Source organism: Sceloporus undulatus, chromosome 1 (assembly GCF_019175285.1).
Source record: "Sceloporus undulatus isolate JIND9_A2432 ecotype Alabama chromosome 1, SceUnd_v1.1, whole genome shotgun sequence".
NCBI classification, from domain to species: Eukaryota; Metazoa; Chordata; class Lepidosauria; order Squamata; family Phrynosomatidae; genus Sceloporus; species Sceloporus undulatus.
In genome coordinates this window covers 216063661-216081258 of record NC_056522.1, presented here as the reverse complement: position 1 = coordinate 216081258, position 17598 = coordinate 216063661, and the positions used below count along the sequence as shown (strand labels likewise).

Sequence of the window (17598 nt, the reverse complement as noted above, 5' to 3'; positions counted from 1 at the left end):
AGGTCTCATGGGTGTGTAATGCTCTCCACAAAGAAAACTCTACTGAAAATCTCCGGGGCAACACATAGTACACTTGAAGACCTGCAACAGTTTCTTTGGGTTGCAGCAGCAATGGTTTCTGCACACGTGGTGTGTAGGAATTGTTTCAGAATAGTAAGCAAGTTGTCTTTCAGGGAAGCTTGCTTGCCATTTTCTCATCTCTTCACTGAGGAAACCTTGGTAAGTATCTGAGGATTCCCAGGGCTCCCAGGAATACAATCCATCATCTCTGTCTCAGCAGTAGAATTAAGCATCAGCATCAGCAGTTTTTATTTAATCATACACCACATGTATATGCTACAGGAAACCACGAACACTTCAAAAGCATAAGACCACTTCAGATTTTCATAATGAATCTATGTCTTCTTTACACTGTAGCCTTATAGAATGCATTACCTTACCATTTTTGTATTCTGCATACAAATAGCAACCAAGGCCTATTTTGGCAAAGCCTAAGTATTTTGCCCTGCTAAACCTGAAATACAAACCTGGTATGTAGAAACAGGAGAAGCAATATATGGTGTAATAGATGTCTGAGTGATCATTCTGTTTGTTGCAATACTGTATGGTGAAGGATAGAATCTAGAAAATTAGAAATATCTTTTATTAATACTTTTTTTTAAAAAAAAGTTAAAATAGACTCTTCATATTCTTTAAGCATTTGTTTCTACCTACCCATTTTGTAAAGCAGCTGTAGCTGGATCATAGGTAAGTGTCATTCCAGCCTTCAGGGAAGAGAGAAAATATACGATCAATGAAGAGACTGGCTACCACCCCAAACCAAAACATTAGCACAAACCCATCTGCTTGAAATAGTTGAAGCTGCAGCACTGCCGGAACAGCCTTATGTTTTGTGAGACTTTGTTGGCATAAGTGATATGAAGCCAGGAATCTGTTAAGGGGTTCTGTTATTTATTAAAGATTATTGTTCCAACCTAGAGGTTCCCTGATTGTATCTGGAAATGTGTCTACATGCACAAAGGCTTCTCCCTCTTTAGCATATCAGGGAAGTTCTACTCCAGCTGTTGTACAGCACTGACCATTCTGCAAGTAGACACTCATTTACCCTTGGAACTGTGAATTGGTGTGTATGTATGTGTATCATTCACCTATTTTAAACAAGTGTTGATTTGTAAAAAGACTAGTTTATTGAATGGATTTGTTATGAAGTCATATGGACTCATAATATAAACAGCCCAGCATACACAGAGGTACCTGTGTAACTATGTATAACAGGGGTAGGCAACAGGGACCTACTAGAGATTGCAACTCTCATCACCCTGCACTCATGGCTATGCTGGTTAGGGTTGATGGGAGCTGCAGTCCCAACTGTCTCTAGTGGGTCATATGCTCCTCACCCCTTGTATATTAGAATAGGGCAAAAGTACTATGTTATGTACTGTATAATGGGGATGAAAGCTATCTAGGAGAGACAAGGCACAGCAGGGCCAGTCTCATGCAACTATTTCCTAAGGAGGTCTGATTTACCAGAACTCTTCATTTTCTCCAGATGCCAGATTAAATTTGCTACTTTTGGAGGCTCTTGGATTGAGTGATCCCATCTTTCCTGTCATTATATCATACAGAAGATTTCCTGCTTTATTGTGCTGTTTCTGAAGAGGTTAATTTTCTGACTTGATTATAGCTATTGGAATATTTTCTACTGTCTTTGCTGATGCATAACTTTGTTTACCATTTTTATTGAGTCTGATTGTGAGTCATTATGAGCATAGTTTCAAATGAATAAATAATGAAAATAAGCAAATAAATTAAACATATTCCTAAAAAATATTAAATATTTATGATTTTTTAAAAAATATGGATTTAAATATTTAAATATCAAATAAGGAAGTGATATGAAAGTGATAAAATCCTGTCACATTATAGGAGAATGGCAAGTCAGTATGTATTTATGCAACTATTATTTTCTTACTGTTCGTGCAGACTTGTGAGCAAGTGCATACACACACACACACACACACTAAAATGATGAAATGAGGACTTACAAGTCTCACCTCGCCTTCTCTGTGCCATGCTCTTCCATTCTGTATATATTTATTCTGATTCTGCCTCTTTTTTTGTCCTCCATCTGCAAACTTGCACAACAAAGGTTCTGCAGGAGCTTAAAAAAACCCAAACCGTTAAAATTAGTCTTCATAATCATTGCTGGGAGTGTAAAATAAAATGCATTTTAAAAGTTGTTTATATGCCATGTCACTTAGCATATTTTCCCAAAGTATCTGGCGCAGAAACTACAGTGTTTATAAACACTGGATAGTACCCAGCATTCTAAATACACAGTATTTTCAAGCACTCAACAGACCTAGAATCATAGTTTGTTAAAGTATAAAAAAATATGTGGGGCACTGGATTACAGATTATCCTTCAGATCCACCCAAGCCCCCAATGTTTTGGTCTGTGATAGAACATCTGAGAGTGGTACTATTCTGAAAGAGTACACCTTTATAAGTAAAAATCCATCAGTAATACCTTTATTGGCCAACTGGAATGCACAATATACTTGATGCAAGCTCTTGAAGCTCCATGGACTTCTTCATCAGGCAAGGTGTTACAAACCAAACAGAAAGAAAGAAAGAAAGAAAGAAAGAAAGAAAGAAAGAAAGAAAGAAAAACAATTGGGGATGTTTGTCAGATGCCTGCATGTTGTTACAGTCCTTAGTAAAGATGTTATGATGGGGAGGATATCCTTTGCAGACAGGCTCCTCCTCCTTTTGGCTATGCGGCAATTTGAAAATCTCCCTGTTGCCACATGGCCAGAAGGAGAAGGAGCCTGCCTGCAAAAGATATCATCCCAATCATAACATCTTTACAAAGGACTGAAACAGCATGCAGGCATCTGAATAACATTTCAAATTATTTTTTCCCCTCCAGTTTGGTTTGTAGCATCTTGCCTGATGAAGAAGCCCATGGAGCTTTGAAAGTTTGCAACAAGAATATTGTGCATTTTTGGTTGGCCAATAAAGGTATCACTGATGGATTTTTGTTTGTATTTGTTAAATGGCCATCACAGATACCCCTGCATGTTTTCACTTTTGTAAGTAGACATCTTAAAGTATCATACACAAAACATTGTTCTAGGGGATGTACAAGAACTTCTGCCAAGCCACTGTGCAGTGCCTTGTTTTAATGAAAGCACATTGTTAGCATCCAGATGTTTTACACAATAATTTTTCAATGTCAGAAAAAAAGTGGATCCTTCTACTCAAAGAAGTAGCTTTACACTTGTGAAAAACCACTTCTCAATCCATCCCAAGGGATTTAAATTCCTTCCTTCTCACCAGATCTTTCCACATACATTTCAAGGAAGGGCCAGGGTCACAGCTACTAAATAAATAAATTTTACAAATGTACATAACAAAACAACATTTATTTACATTATTTGGGAAACCCTACTCCCTTGGAACACCACAGAGGTTACCAGAACACACAATGAGCTCTGGACTGGCATAAGAGGCTGCAGTGGTGAATCAGGATGTTAGGGTACAGAACTGAGTTGGGCAAGTGCTTTTCATGGAAAGAAAAGCACTGGGTATAGGGAGAACACAACTCTTGTGTTAGTCTGTTTCTGGGCACACTTTTAAATGCTGGTTATAATCTACAAGGTCCTATGCATCTCAGATCCATATTATATGAAAGACCTTATCTTCTTATGTGAACCTGCTCCAATTTTGACATCTGCTGGGGAGGTGTTTCCCTCTGTTCTGTCACCCTGACAGGTATATTTGGTGGGGATAGAGGAGAGGGCCTTCTTGGTGATCACTCCTAGGCTCTGGAACTCCCTTTCTAGGGAGGTTAGACTGGGGGAAAATTAGCTTACAGTTGTAAACTGCATAGACACTGCTTAGGCGGTATGAAGTTTTTTGATGGAATATAAATGAAGCTTGTTTGTTTCTTTGTTATCCTTTTTGGTTTCACAGGCTTGTGAGGGCTAACTACTCATGCAGTAAGAGCCTTTTAATGTGCTCTGTGGTTTACATTTATTATTATGTTTAATTATGCATAACTGGTTTTAATTATATTGATAAATTAATTTTTTTTAACTTTTGCAAACTACTTTGAGTCCCAAACTTGAAAAATGGCAGGACAGAAGTAAACAACAAAAGGAATGCACTCAAGTAATCTTTCCTAACACATAGGATGTAATCCTCTTAGATCTGATGGCATAGTTATGTTGCTGACATAGGCAAAGGCATCTGTGGTGGCAAGAAAATAAAGCTGCAGGTATAGAAAAAGGACAATGGAGGTGGAGAAGATGACAAAGCCAGTGGCTGTTAACCAATCTAAACACTCTAGAAAGGGTGTTTGCTAGCCTAGGAGTGATCACCAAGAAGGCCCTCTCCTATATTCACACCAAACATACCAGTGGCTGCTTGTGTTTCTGAAATGCTTTTTCTAAAGGCCTGCCTTCCAGATATTCCTTAAGCACCCTGGGAGGGCTGTCTTGGAGAAACACTTGTGCCATGTGAAAGCAATTGTCTAAGCCACCACTCCTGGAATGCCTTGGCTCTGAGGACACCAAAGCCAGGCATTCAGATGCCAAAGGTAGCAGCAATCTCTTTTCGTGGCTACTGCTGCCGCTTTCTCCTCCCTCTGTACATGGAGATAGATGAAATCCGACTGCTAGTGTAACAGACCATTACACTAGTAACAGGATTACGACCATGGATAAGTTTGTGGTTCAAGACAAATTATGGACTGGTTCATACTTTTATGCTAATAATTTTACATATAGCAGTTAGTATTATAACTGAGGCAAGAAAAACAATTTTTTTAAAATCCTGGTGCTTACTCTGTTCAGGCACATTCATACATGGTAGTGACTAAAATGATTATAGGAGTATGTGTGGCACCAACCCTTACCTGGTAATTTTACTGAGATCAGTGGGAGTTACTTCCAAATAAAGAGCTTCTGGACTGAGGTGGTAGTGATTGGAATGAAACTTAAATGTGTGTGGAAAATTTAGGGACTACAGTCAAGTGGGCTACTAGCAACAACTAGATTAAAATGGTGTTCAAGGTAACACCTCATTTATAGTGCCACCTCATGCAATACATACAACCTAACTGAGATGCAGGTATGTACTGAACATTATTTATGTAAGTCCTTAGGCTATATTACACACCTAAATATTAAATGATGTCACTATAAACAACCTGCATAATGTAAAATATACATTTTAGTGAATATTACATGTTTTCACAAGCCAACAAAATTTTGGAAGATTGAGCTTAACTAGAAAAAGAAAAGAAAAATAACAACATTATGAACAGAAGCCACTTAAAATTCCTTTTTGTGGCTGCCATGTCTGATCTGTTCCATAAATGAAAACATCCTTTAAGAGATTCAGCTGTACTAAACTACCTCCCACCTACATACCAATCTGGTAACCCAGATTCCTGCAGAAAAGGGTTGTCTGAGAATAAATCAGACACCTACGTAACAGATGTTGAGGTGGAGAATGCAGAGATGCTGCTGAAGAGAGGGATTGGAAGAAGCAATACAGCTTTAAACCAAGAGTGGGTAAAGTCACCCTCTGGATTAGTCCTAGCCATCAGAGCCAGTAATGAGAGACCTGCAGACCAGCAACATCTACAGGGTCACAAGCTGCTTGCTTTAAACTACACAAGACTGATGTTTGACATTCAGACGTTAGTTTTTGTTGCTGTTCTCCACAGCCTCAAAAATAATCCAGTCCATTATTCATTACAGTATTTAAAGAATGATATATTCATCATTACTTGTTGCAGTGTTATAAAAATAATTCTTTGTGTTCCTCATTATTTTTGACACTTTTTTGTTTACTTTTGCTTTTCAAAAACACACCTTTAGTGTTGATAAAATAATTGCATAAAACCTGATAAATATCTTGTAAAATTGACTCTAAAACATCCTTTAAAAGAGGAATATTTGAAAGTAGCCAATAACTGCTACATAGTATACCAAAAATGTTCTCACTCCTGTTATTTCTGAAAGTTAACTTTGTAATTTTCCTTTTACAAACACACACATACACACACACACCGTTGAGTACTATGGTGATTCAGTTCTGGGATCTCCCACGGATATGAAAAAAATTGAATGAGTGTATCCCACATTATTAAATGGAGGCAATGTGGATATGCACACTTTGGTGTCTTCACATTCATGGCAATGCCATTTAATAACATAGAGTGTGATGATTTATGGATGACCAAATTCACAGATCCAAATCCCACAGATACAAAGGGCCAGGTGACTATCGTATATACTTCATTATAAGCCAACCTCAGGTATAAGTCATATAGGGCAGGTTTTGGGGCCAAAATTATGGAATTTGATATAACTCATGTATTAGCGGAGGGTAAAACTTAGGGGCATGTAACAAAGGAAGTAAATGATGAAGGAAAAGAAAATGATGCCAAAGCATGCCTTTATTTCCCCACCCAGACATTCATAAAAGTGGAGAATAGAGGGGGATCAGTGCTTCTTTTAGGTTCTCTCAGGATGGACTAAGCTCTTGCCTTTTGTCACTCTATTCAGAGATGGGGATGATTCCTATTTTAATAAGAGTTAAGGTATAGTACCTACATTGACCAGTGGATAAGTCGATTCAGGTTTTTTTATTTTTATTTTACTAAAATGTCTAAATTTATACAAGAGTATATACAATATGTTACTTGTAGTTCATCCAAGCTCCAGTGGTTCTACACAGAACTTGATGAATTATTACATAAATATATTTATTCTCATTTAATCTAATTGTCCATGCTTCTATGAATATGCCCAAGTATTAAGATCTGATACAGAGACTCTACCTCTATGACATCGGTAACTTGGCAAATATCAGAGCCTCTTAATCAGTGGCCCTGTACCCATGGAATTTCTTCTCTTAAGAGATGCAACTTGCTCTCTCTGCCTGCTGTGCTTTTGATGGACCCTAAACATTTTAAAGACTTAAATCAGAGGGAGCTTAGGTTGATATTTGTTCTTAACAGCTGTGTATTTGTTCTTATGCTAGAAGGGCTAACTACTGAAATGTTTTATTATAATCCCTAATTACTATATTTTAAAAACAATATTTGTACATACAATTTCAAGTTTTCCAAGTTCCTATGCTGCATTGGAAAACTTTTATTTTGGAACAAAATTTCTATCTATTATCTATTCTACTAACAGACAATAGATAAAACACAAGCTTTAGACCCACATAAGCATTATCCATGTTTTACAGAATTTAAACTCTGGATGACACATTGCAACATGGCTAAAGGAAGCAGACACCAGTGAAAGGCCAAATTCACAAAGTTCAAGTATTCTAACCATACTTTCTGTTCTGTAATTCTACACAGTCCCTTGGGACTTCACAAGCAGCGCTTGTTTCAATCTTATCTATTTAAACTGATCTTCCCCAAGGTCAACCCACTTCCCCAACAATCAACTGGGCAGGCATGATTGGAACTGTAGTCCAACCATTTGTGGGGAAACAAACTGAGAAAGGCTGTTCTAAGTGAATTATTTCTCAAAATATGAAATGGCCTATGTAAGTGAGGAGGAAGGGAAACAACAGCTGGCATCCTGTTGGTGAATTTTGATGCTGTACGTAAGGGCGCATCCATATTGATTAAAAAGACGGTTTTATTTTGGAGAGCCATATGTGTCTTGCTTATCCCAGAATATTTTCTGTCAGCTTCCAGTATGATCAGAGATTATTTTTATACCAGCTCTCCAGACCAATTTATTTTAACCTAGTATAACATCATAAAGAACAGGACCAAAATCTGGTTCTTTTCCATCAACCTGGTTGCGTCCAAAGATTAATGCCTTTGAAACTCTCTCTTTTTCGTCTTTGTGGAGGTCGGAATTCACTACCAACTACATAATGACTAACTCTTTCTTGAAACCAACTTTTCTCAGGTGCAACCTGCCCCCACAATGGCACCCATTTTCTGATCAGTGGAGAGCAAACAGAACATTTTCCTGTAGCTGGATGCAGAGCAGGATAGTTGCTGCTGCTCCCCCCCCCATTCCCTACTGAGTAAATGGCTCAGCTGCACACAGTGAGTTGGAGATGGGAGATCACTGTACATCTCCTAGATACATCTCCCAGTGCAAGATCACAGCTGACAGTCATATTAGAGAATCAAACAATGCGCTCAAGGGCGTCAAAACATCAACCTTTCAACAGCTAGTGCCATTTTGATAGTAGCATAGGATTCATTAACAGTGGTAACACACTTTCCACATAATGTTTTGGACTGAATATAATTTTTATCAAGTAGAAATGAGTCAGTGTAATGTAGTGTCTTGTGTGTTGAACTATGACTCCAGGTATGAGGGTCTGACTCCCTGCTCAGCCTTGGAAATCAACTAGGTAACCTTGGGCAAGTCATACTCTCTCAGTCTCAAAGGAGGGTAAAGGCCAACCCCTCTCTGACCAAATCCTGCCTGTGATAGCTTTACCCTAGGGTTACTGTAAGTCGGAAACAACTTGAAGGCAAAGAACAACAACTGATTAAGACAAGAATAACAGAGGGCCCTTGGTATCCACTGGGGTTTGGTTCCAGAACCCTCCATGAATACCAAAATCTGTGGATGCTCTAGGCACATTATATACTATGGCATAGTAAAATGGTGTCCCTATATAATATGGCAAAATCAAAGTTTGTTTTAAAGAAGTTTTAAAGAATATTTTCAGGCTGTGGATGTTTGAATCTTTGGATGCAGAATACGTGGATACAGAGGTGCAACTGTACTCCATTACTACCCCCCAAAAATATTAAAATTAAAATAAAAAAATCCTCCCAAAGTGAACAACACTAAACAATTTCCATGGTGTCTACAGTTTTTTCCATATCCATCAGTTCCAGCAATAACTTACTTTTATGAAATTACAGCAAGACCTGGTGACCTTTAATAGTGTAATAAAGACAGGGATTGGAAGGAGTTGCACTCCAGCTGCCTTTTTAGTCACTGCTTATACAAAAACAAGGATCACCCTATTTGCTCACAGCACTCCATTCCCTGGTGTTACAATCATCTGCACAACGTGTCCCATCTCTCCCAGACTATTCTGAAACAAGAACAGTAATAATGCTTCTGGTTGCAGCATCCTGGTATGCATAAACAAATTTGACACAGCTTTGCTTAGAAATAACATCCTCTTCCTAGTGAGTATGTTGGAGACCTAATAAAACATTTGTTGGGTTTAAATGCAGAGTAACACAATCAGAAGTTGTCTTTTTTGGGGGTGGGGGGGGGGGGGGAGATTAGCCATTCCAATCTTTTATAATTTTACAATTCAAACTGTACATTATTGGACAGTTTCTGATTGGAAGAATGCACAGAGTTGGAATAACGTTCTCATCACTGTTCTGCCAAGGATAGACAGCATAATTAAATAAAGTTAGAGTATTCATATGTTTCTGTATTTCCCTGGCTTAATTATTTCTCATTGCATTTTGGAACATATGCAAACAGAATATTCAAAACAGACAGACAGGATTGTGTATTAAGGGCTAAAACAATACAATTGAGATCTAATGAGTTACCAGTGGAGCAACAATTATTATTATTATTATTATTATTATTATTATTATTATTATTATTATTATATTTATATCCGGCCCTTCTCCCAAAGCTGAGGCTAAGGGTGGCTTACAACATTAAAAAACACCATACAGTAAAAAAACATACAAAAATAGTATCTTAAAATAGAATGAGAATTAAACTGCTTCAAAATTAAATTGCTTAAAAAAACTAATACTATGTTTAATAAAGGAAGGAAATCTTAAAGTTTCTTCTCTCCACCCCACTAACAAGAAAAAGTAATAACACAATTTTAATTCATAATTATAGATTTGCCTAGCACCAATGTTTTAAAAGTTGTCTGGAAATTGTATTTTTCCTTGATATTTTATTGCACAAAAAATGCCGCAAACAAACATAAAAACATCATAAACACATAACTTCAAAACTCCTAAACATATCTGAACTAAAACCAACATGTACACAAACAAATGACTTCCACTTCCCATCAACTTAGTTTCTTATTAAGAAATTATACATTCTTTAAACTTAGAGCAGTTTCTCTATCTTTAAAAAATATGTATCGAAGTATAAGCATTTTTTAATCCGTTTATCTAAATACTGAATAGCTGAATTCCCCCATTTTATTTTCAAAAATTGTATTATTTCAGACCATTCTAAATTGTAAGCTTTACCATCTTTTACCATCATTGTTAATTTATCTAAGATCAACATATCATATAATTTGTAAAGCCAGTCATTAACTGAAGGAATATTTGGATCTTTGCCAGTGTCTGGCAAATACAATGCAAGCTGATGTTATCAGATATAATAAAGGTTTCTTACATTTTTGTTCTATTTTAGCATCCAAAACATGTAATATATTCAAAAGGATACATTTCAGGGAGCTTAATAATATTAACCTGCAATATTTCTGAGATTACTTTATGAATTGAAATCCAATTCTCTCGGACTTTGGGGCATTTCCACCACACATGGTGTTTTATTACATTTCCAACAGTTTGGGTTTCTATTATTATACATTTTAGATAGTCTTACAGGAGAAAGATGCCATCTAAATAGCATTTTATAGAAATTTTCTTTTAAATTACAGCATAAAGTAAATTTCAAATGGTTTTTCCATGATTTTCCCTAGCATTCTAATTTTATCTCATGTCCAATATTCTGTGCCCATTGAATCATTCCTTCCTTTATTGTTTCTTGTTCAGCGTTCCAATTAAGTAAAATTTTTATAGGATTTTAAATTTTTATGTGAGTCTTTCATTCATCACTATTTTTTTCTAATTCTGTTTTCTCAAATTCAAAATCATACAGCTTACTATCCATTAAGAAGCTTTCACACAGTTATTTATATAAAAACCATTGACTTTTTAAACTCTTCTCTTGTTTTGAACACCAGAGATTCTTTATCTTTTTAAACTAGATCTTCATATAGAAGCCATTTTTCCCTTGGATCTTTCCATCTCATAAAGAAACTTTCATGGGGCGATACCCAAGATGGTACTTTGGATCCCCATTTTCTTTTATATCTTATCCAGATTCTCAACAATATTTTTCTGATGAAATGATTATTAAATTGCGTATCTATTTTTTGTTTGTTGTACCATAAATAAGCATGTATTTTTAAATCATCACCTTCCAGGGTCAATTAGTTTTCTTTTTTCAACCTTATCCAGTCTGTTATCCAATTCATTCCATAGGCATCATGATATACTTTTACATCAGATAAGCCTTTCTCTTGCATCCTGGAGTATTTTCAATCTGATCCTGGGTTTTTTTCCTTGCCAAATGAATTTCGAGATTGTTCTGTTTTATTTATCAAATATTTTATTGTTCATCACGACTGGTATATTTTGAAAAAGAAACATCATTCTAGGAAGACGGGGCCTTTAATACGCCTCCGTCACGTGCTAGGGGTTGGCTGAGGACCTAGCGTCCATACTGGCCTCACCCCTAGCACGTGATGGGGGTGTAAAAATGGTGATGCCCTATACATATGGGCACCGCCATTTTTACATGCTTAACGTCTGCACGTCCCCTTGCAATGTCATGAGTGCGCTATTTGCAGACTTGTGCGTCACAAGCGCAATGCAAAAAGAAGCCGCTTTTTGCGGCTTCTTTTTCTGCCACCGGGAAGCCTCCCCGTTTGGAAGCTGAGGCTTCCTGGCAGTGGAAATGGAGGTGACGGCAAACCACCCTTTTTGGGTGGTTTGTAAACCACCAATAACATATTTTCTTTCTAATAAAGATAAATTCAGTACTTTCCATTTTCCAAATTCTATTATTTTTTATGTTTTCACATAATTATTTTCAAAAAGCTCTGTATTTTTAAAAAAAATCATAATTCCAAGATATCTGATTTCCCCCCTGATTTTAAATCCTGTTTTCTCTTGAAATTCCTGTTCTTGCAGTGTCATATTTTTTTTTTACAGTAATGTTGTCTTATATTTGTTAATTTTGAATCTGGCGTAGTTTCCAAATTCCTCTATCACTTCCAACAATTTGAAAATGCTATTTGATGGTTCTTCCAAAAACAAAACAAGATCATCAGCATACACCTTGATTACATATTTTTGCTCTTTAATTCTTATGCTCTGTATCTCCATTTCTTTTCTTATTTTTCTATTTAATATCTCTATTATAATTAAAAATAATAATGGTGATAGAGGGCATCCTTATCATACACCTTTTTGAATCTCAAATGAAACTGTTTTTCTTGATTTACTATCACTTGAGTTAATTGTTTTCCGTAAAGTTGTTTTATTCACGTAAGAAAGTTTTCTCCAATATGCATCTTAACTAATATCTCAAACATAAACAACCAATCAACTTTATCAAAAGCCTTTTTGGCATCTATGACGATCATAACAAATTCCCTATCTATATGTTTACCAAAGTATTCAATCATATTTAATATAGTCCTGATGTTTTCATTGATTTGCCTTCTAAGTAAAAAAACACACTTGATCTTCATGATGTTTTAAAAGATTTTTTTAAAATTTTTGAGCCTGAATTGTAGTAAAGATCTTATAATCTACATTAAGCAGAGAGATTGGTCTATAGCTAGTGGCCTCTTTAGGATCCTTCCCTTCTCTATAAATCAAAGTAATGTTTGCTGCATTCCAGGATTCAGGTCCTTTTTTCTTCAAGAATCTTATTGCATGTTTTTTGGAAAGGCATAATCAACTCATCTTCAGACTTTTGATAATATGGTCCCGGTGTCTTGCCTTTCTTTACGTTTTTGAATGTTTCCATGATTTCTATGATAGAGATTGGATGGCTGAATAATCCTTGCATTGGCAGAATTCATAGACGTTATGACTGAAAAAATGGAGGTAGAAACTGATATGAGTTTTTAAATAACTGCCCCATCATTCAAAGAAAGAACACTGCAAGATATGTAGTTGTGTACTTTACAAAAGAAAGAACTAAAGATATGATTATACAACACAGCTACTCTTCATCACTTGAAATAGATGACACTAAAATTAAAATATTCAAAGATGTCCTCTTGTAGACATTAAAAAAAAGAAGAGGGTATAAATTCTCTTATAAAGAGAAGAAGAGTATAAAAAGAAATTAGATATAAATGGGAGAGATCTGAGGACGTTTCTTTTTCTTATCCGAAGAAAAAAATTGTAATTAATTCAATCACGAAAGCAAAAGAATTCTGGGCAAGATATAAAAAATACTGGGAAGAGACAGCACAGGAAAGAGATACAGATGATGAGCAAGAAGTACAGATGGAAACAAGAACTTGTTACAGAAAACTAAGACAACCTTTGAAAATGAAGAAAAACAAAATGATATTTCTGAAGAAACACTAAGAGAACCTAGAGGAGAAAAAGGAATACCCGGTTCAACAGAAGAAGAAGAAAACTAAAGTGGTACTAAAACTTTTATTGTGGAATGTGAAAGACCTGAATTCTAAACATGAAAGAAGCAAAAATTTCCATTATGTTGAAAAGCTGTGATGTAGTTTGTCTCCAAGAAACTTAGGCGGGTTACAAACGGCCCTCAAGGGGCCGTTTTCCCACCGCCGCCATTCGCTGCGTAGGGAAGCCCCAGCTGCCAGACCGCGAGGCTTCCCTGCGCAGCAAAAAAGGAGCGGCAAAATGCCGCTCCTTTTTGGAACGCGGAAGTGGCGCCGCGAGGGGTGGAGTGCGCCCTCGCGACGTCACTTCCGCCGCGACACGTCTGGACGCACAGCGTCCAATACGTAAAATGGCGGTGCCCATGTGGATGGGCACCGCAAAAAAGTACGCGCTCTGCGCGTACTGGGAGGAAGGGCCGTCAGGAAGGTAAGAACCTTCCTAACCCTAATACGGCCCTTCCTAACCCTAGTACACGCGGAGCGCGTACTTTATGGCGGTTTGTAACCCACCTTATATTAGGGCACAAGATAAAAATATATCTGAATCATCTGAAACTAGGCATTACTTTTATTGCTGCAAACCCAAAAAAGAAAAAAGGGGTTCAGGCAAAAGAAATTTTTACTGACCCCAAAGGATTCTCTATTGTAATACAAACACAAATACAAGATATGAAGACTTTGGTGGTAGGGATATACACCCCAATAGAAAATAAAGTTTTTTTTAAGAACTTGAGGAACAAATTGCAGAATATGATTTTGAAATTATATTATTAAGGGGTGATTTTAATGAGGTGACTGATCCCTTATTGAATAGAATGTCTTCAAAACAAATAAATTCAGGGGAAATTGCCCAAATCATTTTTAATCCAATAGATAACTTTGCTTTATTAGATACCTGGAGGCAAAAATATGATAACTCTAAAGAATTCACTTTCTTTTGGGACAGACACCAGTCAATGTCCAGAATTGATTTAATCTTGGCAACTAAAAATTTACAAGGATTAATCACTGAGATGGAAATATTACCTAAATCCATATCAGATCATAATCCAATTTTGATCAAGATGTGTAACAGAAAAAAATAATTTAACTGGAAATTAAATGTTACACTGTTAAAAGATGAGCTGATAATAAATAAAATGAAACAGACATTGAAACTCTTTCCCCAGGAACACACAACTGAAATTATCCCTATGCACACAATCTGGGACACAAGCAAAGCTGTTATGAGGGGATTCTTCTTACAGCAAGAAGCGATATTATGAAGAAAGAGAAACGAAAAAAGTCCAGAAAATCACCAAGGCAATAAGAAGCAAAGAAATACAATTAATGGAAGATTTGAAAAACAAAACTATAAAAAGAAATATAAATATTCTTCAGAAACAACTTGACCTAGTAATGGTTAATGAAATTGAAATGAAACTAAAGTTTGGATGACAAAAGAACTTTGAACATGCTAATTAGGCAGGAAAATGGTTAGCATGGAAATTGAATATGAAAAAGAAAAGAACTTAATTAAAGCATTAACCCAGGGGAAAAAACATTTATGGAACAAAATAAAATTTTAAAAAGTCTTTTTAGAATGTTTCTTGGAATTATATAAGGAAAAAAAGAATAAGGAAGATCATCTCACAAAATTGAAAAAATATTTAAAGAATCAAGAAATACTGGGTAATGTAATTTTGTGAGACATTTAGCCTTCTCTGTCAGAGAGCTCTGGTACCACAATAAACTACAATTCCCAGGATTCCCTAGCACTGAGCAGTTAAAGCAGTCTCAAACTGGATTATTTCTGCAAAGTATTCTGGATCTGTTTCCCTTCCTGGAGGTTTATTCAAAGTGGGCTCCACCACAACTGGTCTAAAGTAATGCAATGTTCGGTTTTGAAGCAAGGCTGGAGAAACATTTTCTTTCATCTCTTCTTCACCCCCTCCCAGCATCAAACATATGTGAAATGATTTTTTTAAAAAGATAGGACAACACATTTTTTAATTCTGAATTCTCTGGTGCAGTATCCAAGTCTTCTCTGTACACTGTCTTCCATGCTCACATGAGGGAGACCAGCGAGATCACCCCTCTACAGTACACATACTATGGGGGCCAGGTCTGAAAAGGGAAGCCTTGTTGGGGGGGGAAAAGCCCTACATGGATAGCACTCTTCTGCCCAGTGACACATAGGTTTCTAGGACTTTCATATCACTGTTAATTTTAAGCAAAGATATTTACATACACATTTCTTAGAAAGTCTAGAACTAAGCATACTTTTTTTAAATAGTCCCAGCTAGCCTAGTCTACTTAAGACTGATTTCAGAAGTATTTCCTGATCTGCTTCAAGTTATCCAGGAGGCCCAGCTCCTTTCCCTATAAATCTATTTAGCCACTCTATCTTTGACTCCAAAAAATCTGTTATTGCAGCTAAGTTACACTATGACAGCATGCTTTTCTTAAACAGATGTTCTTCCTCTAACACCTATTCACTGCCATCTTAGTTTCTCAGTCCTGAAAGGTGTTTTTCCTATCCAAGTCAAATGTGCTGATTTGCCAAAGTTTCTGTGGCCTTGGTCCACTACTGGGGATTTGTGTATATTAAAAATTATTTCTTGTCCTTTACCTTGGAAAGCCTTGCTAATGGGAAGTAAACTTGGCAAAGCACTCAGCTCTCTGGAAACTTGAGAGTAAAAGAAACTCTTATTTTATTAGGAGGCCAAGAAGTAGGGTTCAAATGAAAAGGAAGAAGGTATCTGAAGCCACAGATGCATCACGATTCAGTGGCAGAAAAAGATGGGCTGCAATTATGTATGTTGACATTACAAGGAATGCTGTGTCATATGTGTGAACCTAATCTAAAGGGCTGTGCAGGACAACAATAGATGAAAGTGGACAAATGGAACACAGACAGAACAGAAAAGAAAGGAGGGACAATTTTGGTACAGTATGGAAGGGTGTGTGGAAAGGGTTCAGAAAAAGTTCTGTATGCATGGCAGACTGGATTTTAGCTTTACTTGCAGAGGAGACTGGCCAAGCAACATATACTTTTAACTTGCTGTTAACTGTACACTTTTATGTACCAACCTATTTTAGCAAGCAAATTTCACCATTAGCCACCTAATGTTGAATGCTAAATTTCTGGCATTCATCTCTGAAGGACACCAGGTCTTGTCTGATTTTGGAAAATAAGCAAGGTGAGCCCTGGTTAGCACTTGGATGGGAGACTGTAAGAAGATCCTATGAAATTCATGGGGTTAACTTATATCAACAGCTTGAAGATACATGCAACTTGAAGGCACATGCACACACACAAACACATCTCTGAAGACAGAAAGTATCTTTGATGTCCTGCATGGAAGAAGAGATAGTGCTGGACATGAAGAAGAGCTAGCCTGGATTACCTGCCAGGCTTAAGTCAGCCAGAAATAGGCAGGCATTCAAAACTACACTGTGGAGTTCTGTTCTGTGATATCTGAAAACTTTAAACTCTCTGCAGTGGTTTGCATAACCAGTGCATAGTACCATGAGCATAGTACCATGAGCCAGATATATGCAGGAACACTAGCTAATTGTGGTCAAGAACTATGTAACAGGAAAATACTCTCAGCTGCTCATTAATGACAAGCTTCTTGTGTCATGAAAACACACCCACCAATATTTATGCCTCCATGGGCTGGCCCCTCCTTACATATCAGACCTTATTTCTCCTCACCTTCCCACTAGGGCCCTCCGTTCTGGTAGTCAAGGTCTGCTGTCCCAGTCCAGGATTTCCTCTGCCCCATCTAGGATTCGCCCCTTTTCACTCGCTGCCCCTCACTCCTGGAACCTTCTTCCCCCCCGAACAAGAGCCATCACTTCTTTAACCAGCTTCAAAACGGAGTTGAAGACCATCCTGTTCAGGGCAGCATTCCCAGGCATTGCATAATTGTCACTTGCTATTTGATGTTCTTTTTTGTTGCCTGCTTTATTGAACCATTTCCTGTATTGCTATGTATTTTATATGTATTATCCTATTATTTCTTAGATTGTACGCCATAGGCAGGTTTACTCTTTTATATTTATTGCTTTTATGTACAGTGCTGTGCAAATCTACAGTGCTATAATAATAATAATAATAATAATAATAATAATAATAATAATAATAATAATA

General features: G+C 36.8%; 1 protein-coding gene across 4 annotated transcripts in view; it reads right to left on the bottom strand.

Moving 5' to 3' along the window:
- RBMS1 (RNA binding motif single stranded interacting protein 1) overlaps positions 1-17598 on the bottom strand; it is a 186620-nt gene that overhangs the window by 14775 nt on the left and 154247 nt on the right. For 2 of the 4 annotated variants that reach the window (XM_042459747.1, XM_042459586.1), the window contains exons 7-9: positions 2046-2161; positions 715-764; positions 528-621 (exon numbers count right to left, since the gene is read on the bottom strand). In XM_042459747.1, the coding sequence (XP_042315681.1) occupies positions 528-621; positions 715-764; positions 2046-2161 (260 nt within the window). The remainder of the gene's footprint in view (positions 1-527; positions 622-714; positions 765-2045; positions 2162-17598) is intronic. The other 2 variants (XM_042459831.1, XM_042459664.1) reach the window with 1 other exon arrangement.